The sequence below is a fragment of the Cnephaeus nilssonii genome, assembly GCF_951640355.1.
Source record: "Cnephaeus nilssonii genome assembly, chromosome: 1".
NCBI lineage: Eukaryota > Metazoa > Chordata > Mammalia > Chiroptera > Vespertilionidae > Cnephaeus > Cnephaeus nilssonii.
This window is the reverse complement of record NC_137072.1, coordinates 88463942-88483231: the sequence shown is the minus strand read 5'-3', so window position 1 is coordinate 88483231 and position 19290 is coordinate 88463942. Positions and strand designations below refer to the sequence as shown.

General features: G+C 41.7%; 1 protein-coding gene across 3 annotated transcripts in view; it reads right to left on the bottom strand.

Annotated features, from left to right (window-relative positions):
* The window catches only part of TEC (tec protein tyrosine kinase), a 121349-nt gene continuing 102059 nt past the window's right edge, over window positions 1-19290 (bottom strand). For all 3 annotated transcript variants that reach the window (XM_079771243.1, XM_079771241.1, XM_079771242.1), the window contains 10 exons: window positions 18914-18968; window positions 16456-16535; window positions 14804-14937; window positions 10618-10692; window positions 9229-9400; window positions 8893-9109; window positions 5151-5215; window positions 2043-2161; window positions 1803-1960; window positions 1-615 (listed from right to left, as the gene is read on the bottom strand). In XM_079771243.1, coding sequence (XP_079627369.1) covers window positions 532-615; window positions 1803-1960; window positions 2043-2161; window positions 5151-5215; window positions 8893-9109; window positions 9229-9400; window positions 10618-10692; window positions 14804-14937; window positions 16456-16535; window positions 18914-18968 — 1159 coding nt within the window. In that variant the 3' untranslated portion in view covers window positions 1-531. The remainder of the gene's footprint in view (window positions 616-1802; window positions 1961-2042; window positions 2162-5150; window positions 5216-8892; window positions 9110-9228; window positions 9401-10617; window positions 10693-14803; window positions 14938-16455; window positions 16536-18913; window positions 18969-19290) is intronic.

The following is a 19290-nucleotide window of genomic DNA, read 5'->3' as shown; positions in this document are numbered from 1 at the left end:
TACAAACGTTTTGTAATGTAATACTAATGGCAGTCTTAAAAACAGATGTTTTCAAAACAAAAGATGGGTACGTATCCAGTGTGCTTCCTGGTTCCTCCAGAACCCACATTAGACAGTGCCCAGGCCCAGATTTCGGTGGAAGTGAACGGGAAGAGATGGGTTGCTGGAGCCTGGCTCCAACACCCGTGCCCTTCCCAACACCCGTGTCTTCCACCGGCACCAGCCAACATGGCCCAGGTGCACCCCTCAAGTGGGTGAACCCTGGGGCCTGGGCATGGTACCTCTGTGGGCACGGAAGCCCTGTGGAGTGTCTGAGAGTGCTTTTAATCACCATCTCTACGGCAGCATTTCCATAACCTGGAAGATTCAGTCGTGGGGCTAAGGATGGTCTAAAAGCAGATGCGTTAGGTGTTTTCAGTTTATCAGTAAAACAATCTACACATCCATGTGCTAAATAAATTAAAAGTTAGCTACAAAGTGCCATTTCTTCCTTGTGCTTCGGAATCTGGAAGCCACTGGTCACAACACCGCTTATCTTCCAAAAGTTTCTTCACACTCCACTAGTTCATCGATCGTGCGCAGCAAATCTTCAAAGGAAGGCCTTCCCTCTGGTTTCTACAATTAAAAATCAAAGAGAAGCGGTGGGTGCCAGAATCTATTCCAAAAATGATTTCCCAAACTCACATAACATCGCGCTCTAGAGCAAGGTACTCATTGCTTTGGGACTGGAGCATGCAGGCATCTCCAAAAGGGTCTGATCTAGCCTGCATGTACTGCCGCTGGACTGCGTTCTGCCATCTGCTTTTGTGCCCCCACTCAAGAACCCGACTGAGCTCTTTCCTGCCTGCAAAATCAAGTCCTGCTAATTAGCAGTGCTCTCTATAACCTGCCCACCCCCCACCTCCTTGGGACCCAATTTCATTTCCCAGAAAAACGCTCACATGGCCTCTCTGCTCAGTCAAACCAATCTCCACCCTCGAGTCCACACACCAGGTGCATTACCACCTCCTTGCCTTTGCTCATGCTGTCCTCTCTCCCCCGGACCACTCCCTGGCCAGAGGCCGCTGCCCATCCTAGTCGATGCTCTTAGGAGGCTTATCGCAAATGACTGGGAGCCGAGGCTCTGGAGTCAGATGGGACTCGGGTCCTCTGTAGCCAGGTGGCCTCATCAACTTCATGAGTCTTGGTGCTCTCAGCCAGAGTCATCCCAGCACCTCCCAGGGTTATTTTTGAAAACTAAATCTGAAGCATTTAGTACAGGGCCTAGCATACGATACATGTGAGCTGACGTTATTGTCTTTAATTATTATGATTATCTTTCAAAAGTCATTTTGGTCTTTAATCTCGTCTATAAGATGACATTTCAATGCAGGAGGAAGGTAAACTTCCAAAGAATGTGAGTAAAAAGACCCGAGAAGGTGGAGGGCTGGAGAAAGAAACCCTCCCTGGTGAAAGAGTGATACTTCAACTGGAAGAGACTCCCACTGAAAGAAGAGCCCCTTCGGCAGGCTGTTTGCTGGGTCCCTACCTCAGCCACTGTGGCAGGGTCCCCACTAGGTCGTGGGGCAGCCTGAATTCATTATCTTAATTATTAGCATTTCCCACTTCTCCCAACTCTTCTTCTCATTCTTCAGAACTGAGTCCAGAGACTTGGCTTCCTACCTACGGTTTCAAACCATGTAAAACAGGCACCAACCCACAGCTCACCGGGCTCTAAAGACAATACATTATTAGTCTACCAAGCCCAGATCCATCAGTGTTTTAAAGATTCAAAAATAAAAAGCACCAAAAAAATTCCATACCTCCTGCCAACATCTCAGCATCACTTCATAGACATATTTGGACGCCAACTTAGGCCGGTAGAGGCGGTGGCCGCGAGTGACCATGGTTACCACTTCATAGTTGGTGTTCTTCTCGAAGGGCATTCTGCCTTCGGTGAATACTTCCCACATGAGAACACCTGGAAGGGGGCAAGGATTACCACGTGATGCATCGCTTCCCCTTCAGAGCAGAGTGGAGGGGAAACGGACTGTGGGTCTTACCGAATGACCAGACATCCGATTTGCTGCTAAAGCGGCTGTAATTAAACACCTCAGGGGGACACCACTTCACAGGAAATTTAGCACCAGAAGAACTTGTGTATTGATCATCCAGAACATACCTAGAGTAAGAAAGACACATCGTCGGTTTACACCTCTGAGTTCTGATCTGCATTTTGTACCATGTTCTTGCTCCCCGCCCCCCGCCCTTAGAATAAAAAACACAGTTGACTGAAGTCCAACAAGCATCCGGTTGAAGCTAAATGTTTGCTTTGGTGGCCATGCCTGGTGATTTCCATCTCAGCTTTATTTATGTGAAATGGATGGATTGTGACATTAGTATCTGTACTTTCACTTTTGTCTTTTCTTTTTTATAAGCAATAGAGGCAGCATATAATAAAATAGTTTGCAAACTTTTTTGTGAGCAATTTTGTTACAGAGTTTTACCCAAAGGCCCCACTTGTAAAACATCTAAAGCAAAGCTGTGCTAAAGGAAGTGGTGAAAAGCATTTGGAGACACACGTGCTTTTAGCCCCCACAATTCCACAGAGTGCAATTTAAAACTACAGCAAATTTAAAAAGCAAACTGCAAAATGACATATGTAAATGGTGGAGTATATATTCATAAACCATGACATTGCTCCTACATACATACACAACAACAACAAACTATTATATAATTTTTCTATGGGAGCATACTTCTATCTTTCTGGAAGAACAGATACAAACTGATAACACTGACTATGTCTTGGGAGAATCCTTGATTGGCATGGTACACATGGGGACTTCAGCCCTTTCTGTCATGTGTTCAGTATGTATTTTCAAGAGGAATGTGTTTGTGTCTTACATAAACATAGAAAGTTAATTCCTAAAAGCTCCTTGTTCCTGGAGAAAATATTCAAACACTCGCACAGGCCTCCTTTGCTGTATAGACAGAGATGGTGACGATGCCACCAGGGGCTGGATCAACTTGTCTGTCAATCGGGGGAGTCTGAATTTGTGTATAATGAGTGTTTTAGAGGGGCTGACACAGAAGCACAGACTTTCTGAAAGCCAACCGTATGAAAATGGAACATGTAAAACTGAAGGACTGCCTGTCAGATACAGAACATCTTTGTACAAAGCAAACCAAGAGCAGTGGGTAACTAACGCCCTGACTGCCAGCAGTCCGATCCCATTGCCGACAGTAACAGAGCTTTCTAACCTCCCAGGTCCTGAGTTTCCTTAGGAGCTAACCTTGACCTGTATGGCCTGGTCCTCCGTCCCTTTATTATTGCTCTTTGCGCTGGCCATGGGCGAGCCACCCTGGCTCTTTCAGTTCCTTGAGCAGGCCAAGCTTGTCCCAGATTTCAAACCTTTTAAAAATATATGTATTCTTTTCTTTTTTCCCACCATCATCCCACCTATTCTCTCCACCACCTCCACCAGCTTTCAAACTTTTATACTTGCTGTTTCTTCCACCTGGAATATTTTATCCTCAGGTTTTCACCAAACTGGCTACTTTCTGCCTTTTTGGTTTCATTTAAATATCTGGGTCTCAAAGAGGCCTTCCGGAGTACCATCACCCCTCCCTTACTCCATCACTCAGCACCCGCCCCACCCCCAATGCCAAGCTCTCTCTATCACAGGGGCCAGCAAACTTTTTCCACAAAGGCCCAGATAATGAATATTTCCGATTTTGCAGGCCGGTTTCTGTCACAACCACTCCACTCTGCCTTTGTGCTGTGAAAGCAGCCACAGTCAACACAAAAGCACAAGCAAGGCTGTGACCCAGTCACGCTTTCGTTACGGACACTGACACCCGAAGGCCAGATAACTTTCACCTGTGTATTCCTCTAATTCTTTCCCAACCATTTAAAAATGTGCAGCCCTAGCCGGTCTGGCTCAGTGGATAGAGCGTTAGCCTGTGGACTAAAGGGTCCCAGGTTCAATTCCAGCCAAGGGCACATGCCTGGACTGCGGGCTCGATCTCCCCCCTCCCCCCAGTAGGGGGTGTGCAGGAGGCTGCCAATCAATGATTCTCTCTCATCACTGATGTTTCTATCTCTCTCTCTCCCTTCCTCTCTGAAATTAACAAATATATATATATATATTAAAAATAAGTAAAATAAAAATGTGAAAATTGTTGTTGACTCACAGGTCATACAGAAAGAGGGTGGGTCAGATTTGGCCCAGGGGACGTAGTCCGCTGACCCCTGCACCATCACACCACTCCGTCCTCTGTGTTTGCCCCCTCTGTGTGTCTCAGGTCCTATATCTCACCTTCCTCTTGAATATAAACTGCATGTGGGTGGGGACTCGTATGTCTTCCTCTCTGCTATGGTTCAGTCTAACATTGTGCCTGGAACCTAGTAGGCACCTAATTTCTTAATGATGGATACATGGATGAATGAATGCACAGAGAGGAAGAAGGACAAATTAAAATTACAAAAATTAAGCAAATACAAACAGTACAGATTTGGGTATTCTAAGAACTTTACTCCGAAACAGATTTCTGTGAAAACAAAAGATTCTAAAAATCTAATCCACACCAGGGAGAAAAGAAAGTAGTGTATTTAACAGGCTATACCACCACCTAGTGGGAAGGATTAACAATAATTAACACAGTATCCACTCATTTATTTTAATGAATATATTTGTCTCAAAAGAGCCAGCTAACAAGCTTGCCTTTCTGCTTCATTAGTGCAGATTATCCCCATGCTTATTCATTCTACATGCCAATGTGAATATCACATAATAAAGCATTAAGCAATCATAATTTCTCAACAATTTGTTTACCTGAGAAAAAGCCACAGCTAACAGTAATGGACACACTCAGCAAAGAAATCTTCTAAAATGCAAGTAATTTATTTTATTAGCTTATATAAAAAATACGAATAAATGGAAAAATCAATTAGTTCCTCTATAAAAAATGAAGGGTAGTACCAATATTTTCGCTAATGTAACAAAACATGTGGTTTCAGAACAGCGCTTACGTAGGCTTCCGAGGAAGAAGCTGACAGTCAAACTGCAAGAAAAAGTCAGGCTTTCTGTACTTTCAAGGGAAAGGTCACAGTCTCACATTAATTTAATCCAAAATTGATAAAAATGTTCACATGTACTCAGACTTACCTGGCCATTCCAAAATCAGATACTTTCACAACTCCTGCCTCATTTACTAGACAATTTCTGGCAGCCTGGGAAACAACATCATAATGGTATATTAGTTACAAAGTTCTACAATAACAGTGGAAAAATATAAGTTCTGTTTATATTAAGTTTAGTATGGCCCAGTCAACATCTGCAGAGGATGAAAATGTCTCTTCAAAAGTTGTTTGTACACCTATGGAAATGTCTCCAACATACAGTTGACCCTTGAAAACATGGGTTTGAACTATATGGGTCCACTTACACATGAATTTTTTTAAATAAATAATACAGTACTGTAAATGTATTTTCTTTTCTTCATGGTCTATAATAATAAAAGTGTAATATGCTAATTAGACCAGACGTCCTTCCAGACAACTTCCAGACGAAGCTGGGGCTACGAGGGAAGCCCCGGGTCCCGGGTGCCAGAGGGAATCCGGTGCTGGTAACCAGGGGAAGGAAGGCCTACTCTTGCACAAGTTTTGTGCATTGGGCCTCTAGTTTTCTTAATAAGATTTTTTACTTATTTATTTTATTGTAAGAATACAGTAAATAATACATATAAAATATGTATTAATGGACTGTATGTTATTGGTAAGGTTTCTGGTCAACAGTAGGTTATTAGCAGTTAAGATTTGAGGGAGTCAAAAGTTATACACATATTTTTAACTGTGTGGGAGTGGGATTCCCCTAACCACAGGAGGCAACCAATCAATGTTTCTTTCACACATCAATGCTTCTCTCACTCTCCCACCCCTCTTCCTCTCTAAAATCAGGAAGGAAGAAGTCAAATTGTCACTATTTGCTAACAATATGATCTTACATACAGAAAATTCCAAAGTCAATAAAAAAACTGTTGGAATTAATCAGTAAAGTGGTAAGTTACAAAATCGACTTATAGAAACCAGTGGCATTCTTTTTACACTAATGATGAAGCATCAGAAAAAGAAATAAAAAAAACCTATCTCGTTCACAATAGCATCAAAACCAATAAAATACTTAGGAATAAATTTAACCAAGGAAGTGTAAGATCTGTACAATGAAAACACATGATTTTGCTGAAAGAAATAAAAGAAGACACAAACAAGTGGAAAGACATCCCAAATTCATGGATTGGAAGAATAAATATTGTTGAAATGGTTATACCATCCAAAGCCATTTACAAATTCAACACAATTCCCATCAAAATACCAAAGGTATTCCTCATAGAAATAGAAGAAACAATCCTAAAATTTGTGTGGAACCACAAAAGACCCTGCATAGCCAAAGCAAAAAAAGAACATAGCCGGAGGTATCACCCTTCCTGATTTTAATCTATACTACAAAGCCACAGTCATAAAAACAGTATGGTACTGGCATAAAATAGACCATGGAACAGACCAGAGAACCTAGAATTAAATCCTGGCATTTACAGTTAACTAATATGCCACAAGGGAGCCAAGAATACCCAATTAGGGATGAATAATCTCTTCAACAAATGGTGCTAGGAAAACTGGAGAAACACATAAACAACAGTGACATTGAACCTCTATCTCACACAACTCAAAAAATTAACTCTAAATGGATCAGACTTAAACATAAGACCTGATATCATAAAACTCCTAGAAGAAAACCTGGGGGAGAAACTCATTAATATTGGTCTTGGCAATTTTTTTTTTTTTTTTTTGCATAACACCAAAAGTACAAACAACAAAAGCAAAAATCAGCAAATGGGACTACATCAAACTCGAGAGCTTTTGGATGGCAAAAGTAATAATCAACAAAATGAAATGACAGCCTACATAATGAGAAAAAATGTTTGCAAACCACATATTGGATAAGGGGTTAATATTCAAAATATTTAAAGAACTTAACAAAAAAACAACAAACCAATTAAAAAATGGGCAGAAGAACTAAATAGATATTTTTCCAAAGACATCAAAATGGCCAACAGGAACATGAAAAGATATTCAACATCCACTATCATCAGAGAAATGCAATTCATAACCACAATAAGGTATCTCTTTACACCTGTCAGAATGGCTATCATCAAGAAGACAAGAGAAACCGGTTTGGCTCAGTGGATAGAGCGTCGGCCTGCGGACTCAAGGGTCCCAGGTTCGATTCCGGTCAAGGGCATGTACCTTGGTTGCGGGCACATCCCCAGTAGGGGGTGTGCAAGAGGCAGCTGATCCATGTTTCTAACTCTCTATCCCTCTCTCTTCCTCTCTGTAAAAAATCAAGAAGACAAGAGACAACAAGTGCAGGCAAGGATACGTGAAACGGGAACCCTTGTGCATGCAAATTAATGGGATGTAAATGAGTCCAACCACTATGAAAACAAAAAGTTAAAAAGAGATCTACCATATGATCTAGCAATTTCACTTCTGGCTGTATACTCAAAGGAAAGGAAAACAAGATTTTGATGAGATACATGAACACCCATGTTTATTGCAGTATTATTCACAATAGCCAAGATATGGAAACAACCCAAATGCTCATCAATGAATGAGTAGATTTTTAAAAAGATGCAGTATATATACACAATGAATATTATTCAGGCCACGAGAAAGAAATATATCCTGGCATTTGTGGCAATATGTGTGGACAGGTACCTTGGATATCACTTACAAGTGGAATCTAAAAAAAGTCAAAACTAAAAAAAAAAAAAAAAAGCAGAGAATAAAATTGTGGTTTTAGGGGAACTAGTGGTTCTACCAATAGACACATTTTGGAGAATAAGCAGAGAAGAAAAAGAGAAAGAAAAGAATGAGACAGAGAGGGAAAATGAGTAAGAGAGAGTAAAAATTAAGAAGTGTCTCCATCACAATAATTTAGAACCAATAATAAAAGATATACTTTATCTGGTATTTTCAGGAATTAACATGGGTTCCATCTTTTGAGAGATTAAAAAAAATAAACCAAGGATTTCTGTTATATCATTTCTGCTGATAGTGTGTAAGGTGGAAACAGCTTAGTATTTAGTTAAAACATGAGTCAAGCTTAACTTCCTAATTTATCACCATTGGCAAGTCCTTTTATGTCTCTAAAGCTAATTTTCTTATCTATAAAAGAATGATGGTCAGAAACACTATCATGATTAGCTATTTCATGAGATTCTTATGGAGATCAAAGAATCTATGCATGGTAACTTGTTGGGACATATTACCTATGTCATTATGTATTATTTATACAACTGCCTATGTAATTATCTATACATATAAAAGCCCAGCGACTGGAACGGTGGAATGACCAGAAAGACGGGCTGCTATGACATGCACTGCGGTGGCCAACGGGCCCCATCCGGGCCCCGATCAGCCCCTCCCACAACCTCCCGTTGCCCTTCCCCCAGCCAGCCCCGCCCCTGATAGGGAGCAGAGCCAGCTGGCTAACTGCCCATGGCCCCTCTCCCCGGCCAGCCCCCCCACTCCAATCAGGACTGGCCAGCCAACCTCCTGCGTGCCCTCCCTCACCCCAGCCCGATCCGATCAGCCCCCTTTGGGGCGGGTGGGCCGGACCCCACCCATGCACGAATTCATGCACCGGGCCTCTAATGTATTATATATATTAGATTTTAAAAAGATCTTTCTGTTAAAATTATGGCACATTAAACTTACCAAGTTTAAAAACAATAGTGAAATATTGTTGACAACAAAAATTGGGTATTAACGGATTATTGCTCATTGGCGGACCCCGCATTACAAAGGAATTTGGACAATGAAGGGGAATCGGGTAGTTCATAATTTACCAGATCTCTGTGGATGAAGCTGTTTCTCTCCAGGTACTCCATCCCTTCACACACATCTTGACACATGCTCAGCAGCACATCTCTACTAAAATGCCCTTGTCTCTGCCGGAGGAAATTCAGAAGGCAGCCCCTCTCCATGAACTCGGTAACAATGTAAATTGGCTTCTGCTGGGTGCACACACCATAAAGCTGCACTAACTTCGGGTGTGTCAGTTTCCTGGAGGGAAGTCAGGCACACACACAGTTACTACAGGAAAAGAAACCACCGGGGCTCAGGCTGGGGAGGGGACACTTTTTAGTGCAAAAAGGGGAACCGGAAAGAACACAGTAACTTACATCATCACTTTAGCTTCTTCTATAAAGTCTTCCTCGCACATCGCGCCTTCCCGAATAGCTTTGATCGCCACTTTGTACTGAGCTCGCCACTTGCCAAGCCTCACCACTCCAAACAGTCCACTCCCCAGTTCCCTCATAAAGGTCAGCTCTGAAGGGTTGATCTCCCATTTTTCTGTGAGACAGACGGGGAAAGTGATAAAATCTCTTAAGGAGAACAAAGCACACATCAGTGGGAAATAAAGAATTATAACCAATGTCCACCTCACAGTCACAGGATAGTACAATGACTGGTAAAACAGAGCAAACTTGCAGCCTGCACCGAAACTGCAAATGTGTCATGGACGTGGACAACAGTGCGGTGACTGTCGGGGGTGGGGGGAGGTAGAGGAGAGTATAGGAGGACAAATGGTGATGGACAGAGACTTGACTTAGAGTGTGAACATACAGTGTGCAGATGACGTGTTGCATAATTGTGCACCTGAAACCTGCACCATTTTGTTAACCAGTGTCACCCCAATAAAAAAAAATTTAACTGCAAATGGTGGCTTTCCACTCTCTGAGGAAGATGTACCTCTTTCTAAGTTGTCACAATACAAGCAAAGTGAAATGAAGAAGGCAAGAAGATGCTGCATAATAGGCTAATAACAACAGAGCTTGAAAGTTAAACCTTAAAAACAATTCCTCCTTTACCACTCTTTTCCCTCATATTTTTGTTGTTGTTTGGTTTGGTTTTGTTTCCAATTCCAGCAAGTTTGGAAATAAGTTAACTTGCTGTTTAAAAGGTTTCTGCCGGGCCAAAACCGGTTTGGCTCAGTGGATAGAGCGTCGGTATGCGGACTGAAAGGTCCCAGGTCAAGGGCATGTACATTGGTTGCGGGCACATACCCAGTAGGGCGTGCGCAGGAGGCAGCTGGTTGATGTTTCTCTCTCATCGATGTTTCTAGCTCTCTATCCCTCTCCCTTCCTCTCTGTAAAAAATCAATAAAATATATTTTTAAAAAATAATAATAAAATAAAATAAAATGTTTCTGCCGGAAGCAACAAAGACAATCAAGTGGAATGCCTTCTCTATTATCACCATCCTTACTTTTCTGGGGGTAACCAACAAAGCCAGTGAGAACCAGGAAAGGCTCTGATTCATTTTAGATGTAAGATGGTAACTAATGCCTATTTTCCATTGACAGAGAGTTTTCTGTCGAAGTATGACTATGATGAAAACAGAAAACCGAGGGTAACTACAGCTGTTAAGTGTACTAGTAATCACCTAAAAACCCAGACTACAAAACACAAAAACAGCTCCGCTGTGTGGAATGCTACACATCTAAACTGGCCTTGCGATGATGGCTTCTTTTCAAAGAAACCTGGCAGGGCAAGGACCACGCGAGTTACCGTAGCTGAATCCCGCAGTGGTGGGTGCCTTCTTCTCCTTTGCACTGACTGGGTACCGCAGCCTTGTGACAAGTCCTAGAAATCAAAGGAAGAATTGCAGTCAAATTCGTTCATAATCAATCTGCATGGCCAAGTGTGAAGCTAAAATCCATAAAGTCCATTCATTTAGTCACTCAGTGCTCATCCTCTGTGTGTGCATACAGCTCTGTGCCATATCCTGGCAAAAAATAGAGGAAGGCAAGAAGGAAGAGGATGAGCCTACTGTCTGAGCTGATAATTTCATATTTTTATGGAGCATGAAAAACCTGAATATATATGTATATTCACACTTTTATTCATTCAATGAACATTTTTTAAATACTACAGTGTTTATCAAGCACCATGATAGCTATTCTCTTCTCAAACATTTTAAAGGATGTTAAAAGGTTTCTAACAGTTATTATCAATTATTCTTTCATGTTCTTTTTAAATATGCAATCTGTACTATGAAAGGGAACTACAATATTTAATAAAAATTGATTCTCTGGCCCGGCTGCTGTGGCTCAGTGGATTGAGCTTTGTCCCATGGACCAGGAGGTCCTGGGTTCGATTCCTGGTTAGGGCACATGACCAGGTTGCGGGCTCTATCCTCAGTAGGGGGTGTGCAGAGGCAGCCGATCAATGTGTCTCTCTCATCGATGTTTCCATCTCTCTCTCCCTCTCCCTTCCTCTCTGAAATCAATATATATATAAAATAGATTACCCAGACATAACAATATTAGGAATCTTAGCATAAAAAATCAGGCTCTAAAATATCAACAACTGGTAATACCAACTACTGGAAATCAATGAGGAACATTAAATCCTTTCATCTAAATTGCTAAAACACCAAATAAGAAGAAATGGCAGGTATCTCTCCTATAAACACCCATTATACACTGTATTTCCTCTATTACAGCATATCTCATACTAACTTAATATCATTATACTAGAAGCCCAGTGCACGAAATTCGTGCACGGCGGGGGGTTGTCCCTCAACCCAGCCTGTACCCTCTCCAATCTGGGACTCCTGGAGGGATGTCCGACTGCCCGTTTAGGCCCGATCCCACCAGGTGGGATCGGGCCTGGTGGGATCGGGCCTAAACGGGCAGTCGGACATCCCTCTCACAATCCAGGACTGCTGGCTCCCAACTGCTTGCCTGCCTGCCTTCCTGATTGCCCCTAACCGCTTCTGCCTGCCAGCCTGAGCACCCCCTAACCACTCCGCTGCCAGCCTGGTTGATGCTTAACTGCTCCCCTGCCAGCCTGTTTGCCCCCAACTTCCCTCCTCTGCCAGCCTGGTCACCCCTAACTGCCCTCTCCTGCAGGGTTGATCACCTCCAACTGCCCTCCCTTGCAGGCCTGGTCTTTCTCAACTGCCCTCCCTTGCATGCCGGGTGCCTCCCAACTGCCCTCTCCTGCTGGCCATCTTGTGTCCACATGGGGGCAGGATCTTTGACCACATGGGGGCAGCTATATTGTGTGTTGCAGTGATGACCAATCTGTATATTACTCTTTTATTAGATAAGATAGAGGCCTGGTGCACGGGTGGGGGCCAGCTGGTTTGCCCTGAAGGGTGTCCTGGATCAGGGTGGGGTTCCCTTGGGGCGTGGGGCGGCCTGAGCGAGGGGCCTGTGGTGGTTTGCAGGCCGGCCACGCCCCCTGGCAACCCAAGCAGAGGCCCTGGTATCTGGGATTTATTTTCCTTCTACAATTGAAACTTTGTAGCCTGGAGCGGAGCCAAGCCTGCTGTTCCCTCCGGGGTGGCAGCCATCTCTGTGGCAGTTAATTCACCTTCTACAATTGAAACTTTGTAGCCTTAAGCGGGTGGGCCCGGCCAGGGTGTGTGGAAAGCTTTGCTTCCCCTGTTGCCGCCGGAAACCCTGTCCTGCTCTCTCAAGCTCCATTCTGCCGCCATTTGTTTGAATTTGTTTACCTTCTATAACTGAAACTTTGTAGCTTGAGTGGAGGCTTAGGCCTGCAACGGCTATGAAAAGCTTGGCTTGCTCTGTTACCTGGGAAACCTTGCTCTCTGTGGCTGTAGCCATCTTGGATTGGGGTTAATTTGCATACTTGCCCTGATTGGCTGGTGGGCGTGGCTTGGCTGGTGGGCGTGGCTTATGTAGCAGAGTGATGGTTAATTTGCATATTACCATTTTATTAGAGAAGATACTTCTCTGCCTCTCCTGCCAGATGGTAAGATTTGAGAGAGACAGAAGATCTGGGAGAGACAGAATCAATGACAACCTAGTCCACCATAGTCTCCCTAGAACCTAGCACATTTCCCAGCATGCACTAGACACTTAATACATGTTCTTTAAATGAATGGAGATAATGGTGAAAGAAATAGTGTTATGTAAACACTGAAAATAACAGAATATGGGCTAAGAAAAAGTCCTTTGGGGAACAAATTGATAGGAAATTAGTTCCTCAAATGTTCAACACTGAGTTACCATATGACCCAGAAAATCCATTGTACCAAAGGAAAATGAAAGATATTTCCATGCCAAGACTTGTACACAAATATTCATTGCAGCATTATTCATAATAGCCAAAATGTGGAAACAACCCAAATGTCCATCAACCGATGAATGATAACAAAATGGATAAATAAAGTCCACACAACGACTTATTACTCATCAATAAAAAGGAATGGAGTACTTATATAAACTACATCATAGACTAACATCATAAACATTATGGTAAGTCAAAAAAGGTAGTCACAATTGAGCACACATGGTATGATCCCATTTATATAAAATATCTAGAAAAGGCAAATTTGTAGAGACACAAAGAGTAGTGGCTGCTGAGGGCTGGACTGTTGAAAGGATACAAGACTTCTTTTGGGGTGATGGAAGTTTTTTTTAGCTTATGGTGAGAGTTGGCACAACTCTGTAATAAATATGTTAATGACCACTGAATTGTACACTTGAAAGTGGTAATCTATGACATGTAAATTATATCTCAATAACTGTTCCAATCATTATCTGAGGAAAGTGAACAGAGTCACACGTAGAAACAGACTTTGCAAAAGGTGCCTTCGATAAAATTTCAAAAGTTACTTTTTCATAAACTGGGTTAGATACTTGGCTATCCCCTGCTCGGTTACATCTTTGAAGTCAAAGGCTAGAAATGTTTCCTCTCTTACCCTGTGGAGCCTCAATGGGCATAAATGTGGTTTCTGGTGTTTGGTTAGTTCCCACTCTGGGTGGTGAGTGTAGCAGAGATTCAGGAAGATGGAAACTCTGCCTGGGACATGATTACTCTCATCTTTGGAAGCCTATAGCCCAGGCCTAAACCCTGAGCTTGTCTGGCAGCTTCTGTGACAACTCTGACATGGACATATCTCGGATTTTATTGAAGAAAAGAAAAAAATCCAATGACACTTTTAAAGATGGTATGGCAGGCTTCATTCAGGACCATTGTGATTGGGTCAGGGACCACTGCAATGGGATTTTAGAGTCAGGGAGAGAGACTGGACTCAACCCCAAATACAACATGGGCAAGTGGGAATATATATCCAGGAACAGGGTGAAGGTCAGTGGATGGAAAATCACTAAGAGAAACATCAGAGGTAAGGGAAGTGGCCAGTTCTGGCTAAACCAATCTAACAGGGTTCTTGTGGACGATGGTGGACGATGAGGAAGTTGCTCAGATACTGAGGGTGATCAGACATCAGATATCAAGGGTAAGGGGTTCTGGTTCAACTGACTTAGCAGACCTCCAGCTAAAACTGGATTTTACAGAAAGCGCACAGATGGCCTAGGACAGCCGTTGCCAACCAGTGGTCAGTGGACTACTGGTGGTCCATGAGGTCCGAAAGGTTGGTGACCACTGGCCTAGGAGACAGTTCAGAAGTCTGACTACAGTCTGGTCAAGCAAAAAATCTTAGTCAGTACCAAGGATATAAAGCCCAGAAATGTGACACTTACCATACACAATAAAAATAGCTCATGCCCTAAGGTCCAGACTGAGCTTTTTATGGGACTTGATATTATTTCTGATTTTTCTTTGTATATAGCACTTTCTTAATATGCAATGATTTTAAATCAATCAATCACGTTCTACAGGTAACTACAAAATACAACTGCTCAGGGAAGAATTCATCACAATGTCTGATCATTTTAACCTCTCCCTCTATTGAAATGGGCTCTAACAGCTCACCTACCTGCTGCATTGTGCCTATGATATTCAATTATCTCAGGAATGGAACCAAATGCGTGTTTTTCAGCCAGATAATACTTCTTGGGGGAGGTTGTTGTTTCCTTTATATGATAATGCCTGAAACCTGATGAGCCTTCTCTACAACAAAAATCAAAATGTGTTAGAACCAAGTGGGAAGAATGTAACTTCACTCTGAAGACATGTCCTACCAGGTCACCACAGGGTCCCCCTACATATGGCCCCTCCTACTTGCTGCATAAATTTTATTTCTCCCCATGTCCACCTTAGGTTTGCTTTTCACATTAAAAGGCAGAAGTTTTTAAAGTGGTCACTGAGAACATTCTTGGTCCCTTGCCTGAGATTGTAGCAGAGAACATTTACCAACTTTGTTTACCAGCAGTTAAAGTCTTACAATAGCTATTAGCTGGCTACTGCTGTCTGTCCCTGCTGTTGGAGTAAACTTGCAAATATTTAGAGGACTTACATCCACTTAAAAGTGAATAAACTAGACTCGTAAAAAATGTACAAAGTTCTATTTTAGATATCGTTCTAGAACACAGAGCTTCTGGAGTCATCTCTTGCTAATAATATTTCAAAGATAACTCCCACTGCTCTTAAGATAAAGCTCAGACCCAGATGATGTGGCCCAGTAGTTGAGCTTCCACCTATGAACCAGGAAATCACAGTTCGATTCCCCGTCATGGCACATGCCCAGGTTACAGGCTTCATCCCCAGTAGGGGGCATGCAGGACGCGGCCAATCAATGACTCTTTCTCATCACTGATATTTCTCTCTCTCTCTCCCTCTTCTTTCCTCTCTGAAATCAATAAAGAAATATATTTTAAAAAAATTAAAAAAAAAAAAATATATATATATATATATATATATATATGTAAAGCTCAGACTCCTTGACATTGACATGACCTAACCTCCACGTTTATTTCTCAGGTTCTCTCTCCTCTCTTCATCCTGTCTCCCTCATTCTACAATCCAGCTGCAATACACTCTTGTCAGTTCCTGGTACTCATCCTATTCGCCTCCCCCCCCCCCGCCCCACTTCTGGGCCCAGGCAGTTTCCTGGGTCTGAAACATTCTTTCCCCTCCCTCCAATTTTTGCCTGCCTCACCTGTCATGTCTCAGCTGGAATGTCACTAGACAACATTAACAACTAACTCAGAGGTGCCTGGGCTACGTACCCCATTTTCCCCATCCTCCCCCCAGCACACAAGCATTGCCCTCCTAGCATAGCACTTATTCATATACTATCCTAACTGACTATTTGCTTTCTGAAACAAATTTGCTCACTGTGGTATCTGTAGTGCTTAACACAGTGCTCACTAATTATTTGTTTAACGTTGCTAACATTTCTATAGCCATTCTCAACAAATTTATAGATATGTATATAATGTATATATAATTTATATACATGTATAATTTATATATGTGTGTATGTATTATATATATATGTGTGTATATATATAAAACTATGAAGCAAATTATTGAAATATCAATATAAAATATAGTACAGACTTTAAAAACCAAGTTTAGGTTTTCTTTTTAATGTTGAAAATTAGGAATCCATATGAACTATAGAGGAACTTCATACCAAAACTATAAATTTAAAAAAAGAGAGAGAGAGAGAATAGGATTACTTACCCTCCAAACTTTGTATAAAGGGAGACTGTGTACATGCCCGGTTGACTGGAATCCCTTACCATAAAACCGCCTTCTTTATCCTGAAACCCCAGTGAAGAGAATTGTTTCAGTTCAGTAACACATATCAATGCCATGGAGAAGAGTCACGAACCCAATCTTGAACGATTATTAGCTTTTACCTAGAAGATCTGCTTTGGAGAAGCACAGCTTCCAGGAGGGTTCCTCCACCTGACTTTCCACGAGATTAGAGAAAGCACACTCACAATTCCCCCCATCCACAATCACACACTCAGGATGAGAAGTTTCAAAAGGATCCTCCCTCCGGCCCTTTCAGAACTAACAGACAAGATTCTGCGACTCCTTCAAGACTTGGACACGAGGGGGGACACAGTTACTGAAAAGTGTATTTCTTAATGATTGGGTTTCATTTTGTACATTTTTAATATCTGCTAAAGGTTTGATCCTGACCCAATATCCTCTTCTATCCAAACAGCATTTTTTTTTCCTGTAAATATCTCAGTGCTCTTTACAAACATGTGTTAAAAAATCCTGAGTTCCCCTGGAAATTGATGTTAAATATCATTCTTTACAAAAGGAGAGATGGAGGCACAAGTGACTTAAGCAGAGAAAACCAAAAGGCAGAAGCAACAATAAGTGACTCAAGGATAAATCCTCATAGGTTTCAAGCCAAAGAGCAAGAGAGACAATGGAGTTAAATAAAACCCCACAAATAAATCTGATAAGAACAATTAGGGACAATGGTATAACATTTTATTGGTAAACAGAATAGTAGCTACCATATGCTTACTAAGAATTTACTCTATTTTAATATGTTCTAATCTGTGGATTTACTTAATCCTCAAAACAGTCCTATGCGGTAGGTGCTACTGCTATCCCTGCTTTACTTCACAGGTAAGGAAATGGGCACAGAAAGGTTGGATAATTTGCTCTAGGTCACATAGCTAATAAGTAGCAAACCCAGGATTTGAACCCCAGTTCTTCTAGCTACCCACTCCCCTAGAGTGGCTGCTAATTGTGGGGTCACCAGGGTGGCATGTAAGAATCCTGCAGGGAAGTCACATGGTTACGTGTCATTTGAATCAAGCTAAGTCACCTGCTATTGCTCTCTCAACATAAACTACAGAAACAATTGCCCAACAAAACCTTGACTGGTGGGGAGAAGCAGGAGATAAGATGAGAAAGCATGAGTTTAAAAGAATGGAAACCATTTGTAAATGGAATAGCTAGATACAAAATGCAGAGAACTATAGAGGTCACCTTCTAATCCAACTCCTCACCTTACAGGTGAGAAATGGGCTAGAAAAGTCACAGTTAAGACTTGGGTCACCTTACTTAGCCCATTATAGTTTCCTCGATACTACATTTTACCCTTTCATGTTAATCCTTTTTAAAGTGTAAGAAATTTCAGCACATTTATCTCTAAAGGCAACTAAATACTTTATCAAAACCTAATTTCTAAAAGCTATCATGTACTTGTAACTAAGGGAAATGTGAGTCTCTGACTCCATCCTGTTCCCATGGCCTCAGCTAGTAGCTCTGCTTTGTTGCATATGGACATGCTAATCACTAGAAGAATTCTGTTAGCCTCTGAGTTTTACCGAAAACAGCCCCTCCCATTTCCCCTTCCCTTGACATAAAAGAAGCCTGAACTCTCTACTTTCTTAGGATGAATTTGAGGGTTGGTCTCCCATCTTCTCAGTTGGCACCTTTGGATCAATAAAGCTTTCCTCACTCCAAAGTCTGAGGTTTTGAGTTTTGGCCTTTCAAAGTATCAGGCACACAGTCTTTGGACTGGTAACATACTATTGATATTAATTATTTTAAAACAAAAAACTTCAAATAAAAAGGAAAAACACATTTAGTACCAAAGCAAACAATAAATCAGTAAGAGAGTAAAGACAATGTTACCCATCTATAGCTATTACCTACTGTTATGGGTTTAACCTATTGTTAAAAGCTTGGTGGAGTCCTAACCCTCAGGACTTCAGGATGTGACCTTATTTGGAGACTTACAGAAGGAATCAAGTTAAATGAGGTCATGTAGGGAAGGCCCTACTCCCAATGACTGGAGTCCTTATAGAGGAGAAGTAGTGACACAGAGCCAGACATACACAGGGTGAGAAGCAGAGAGACCTGAAACAGCTCCTTCCCTCAGAGCCCTCAGGAGCCAACCCTGCTGGCACCTTGATTCCAGACTCCTCACCTCTAGAAGGTGAAACAAGACATTTCTACTTTTGAAGCCACTCGGTTTGTGGGACTTTGTTACAGCAGCCCCAGGAAGCTAATACACCCGTGTTCACTATTAAGTGATTAAGAAAACAGACCCTGTACTTACAGTATTTTTTAGGCTTTAGGAACAGAGGTACATGAAATGACTGGATTCATTACAATTAACTGGTGCTAAAACCAAAATCGTGAAACAAGTATAAACACTTACTTCACTCCTGAGGAGTAGTTCAGCTTTGCTTCTATTCATATTTCTGCAATACCATCTGAACAGAAAAAGATACATCTAAGACCTCAGGTTTCTTAAGTTATTTGTTATTCTTTTTAGACTTAGCAAGGTAATATTTCTCATTTATTACAAATACAATAAATAAGAACAAGATATGACTCATAATCTCAGTAATACAGACAACCACTAGCAACATTTCATGTATATACTTCCAGATATTTTCTACCCATATTTTTATGAAAGTGGGATCAAGCTATACTTGTTATAGCATAACCTAAATTTTTCATATAACTGCATGATTGACATCTTTGCAAAACAATATAGTTCTATGTATCATGGTATGGATGTGCCATAGTTTA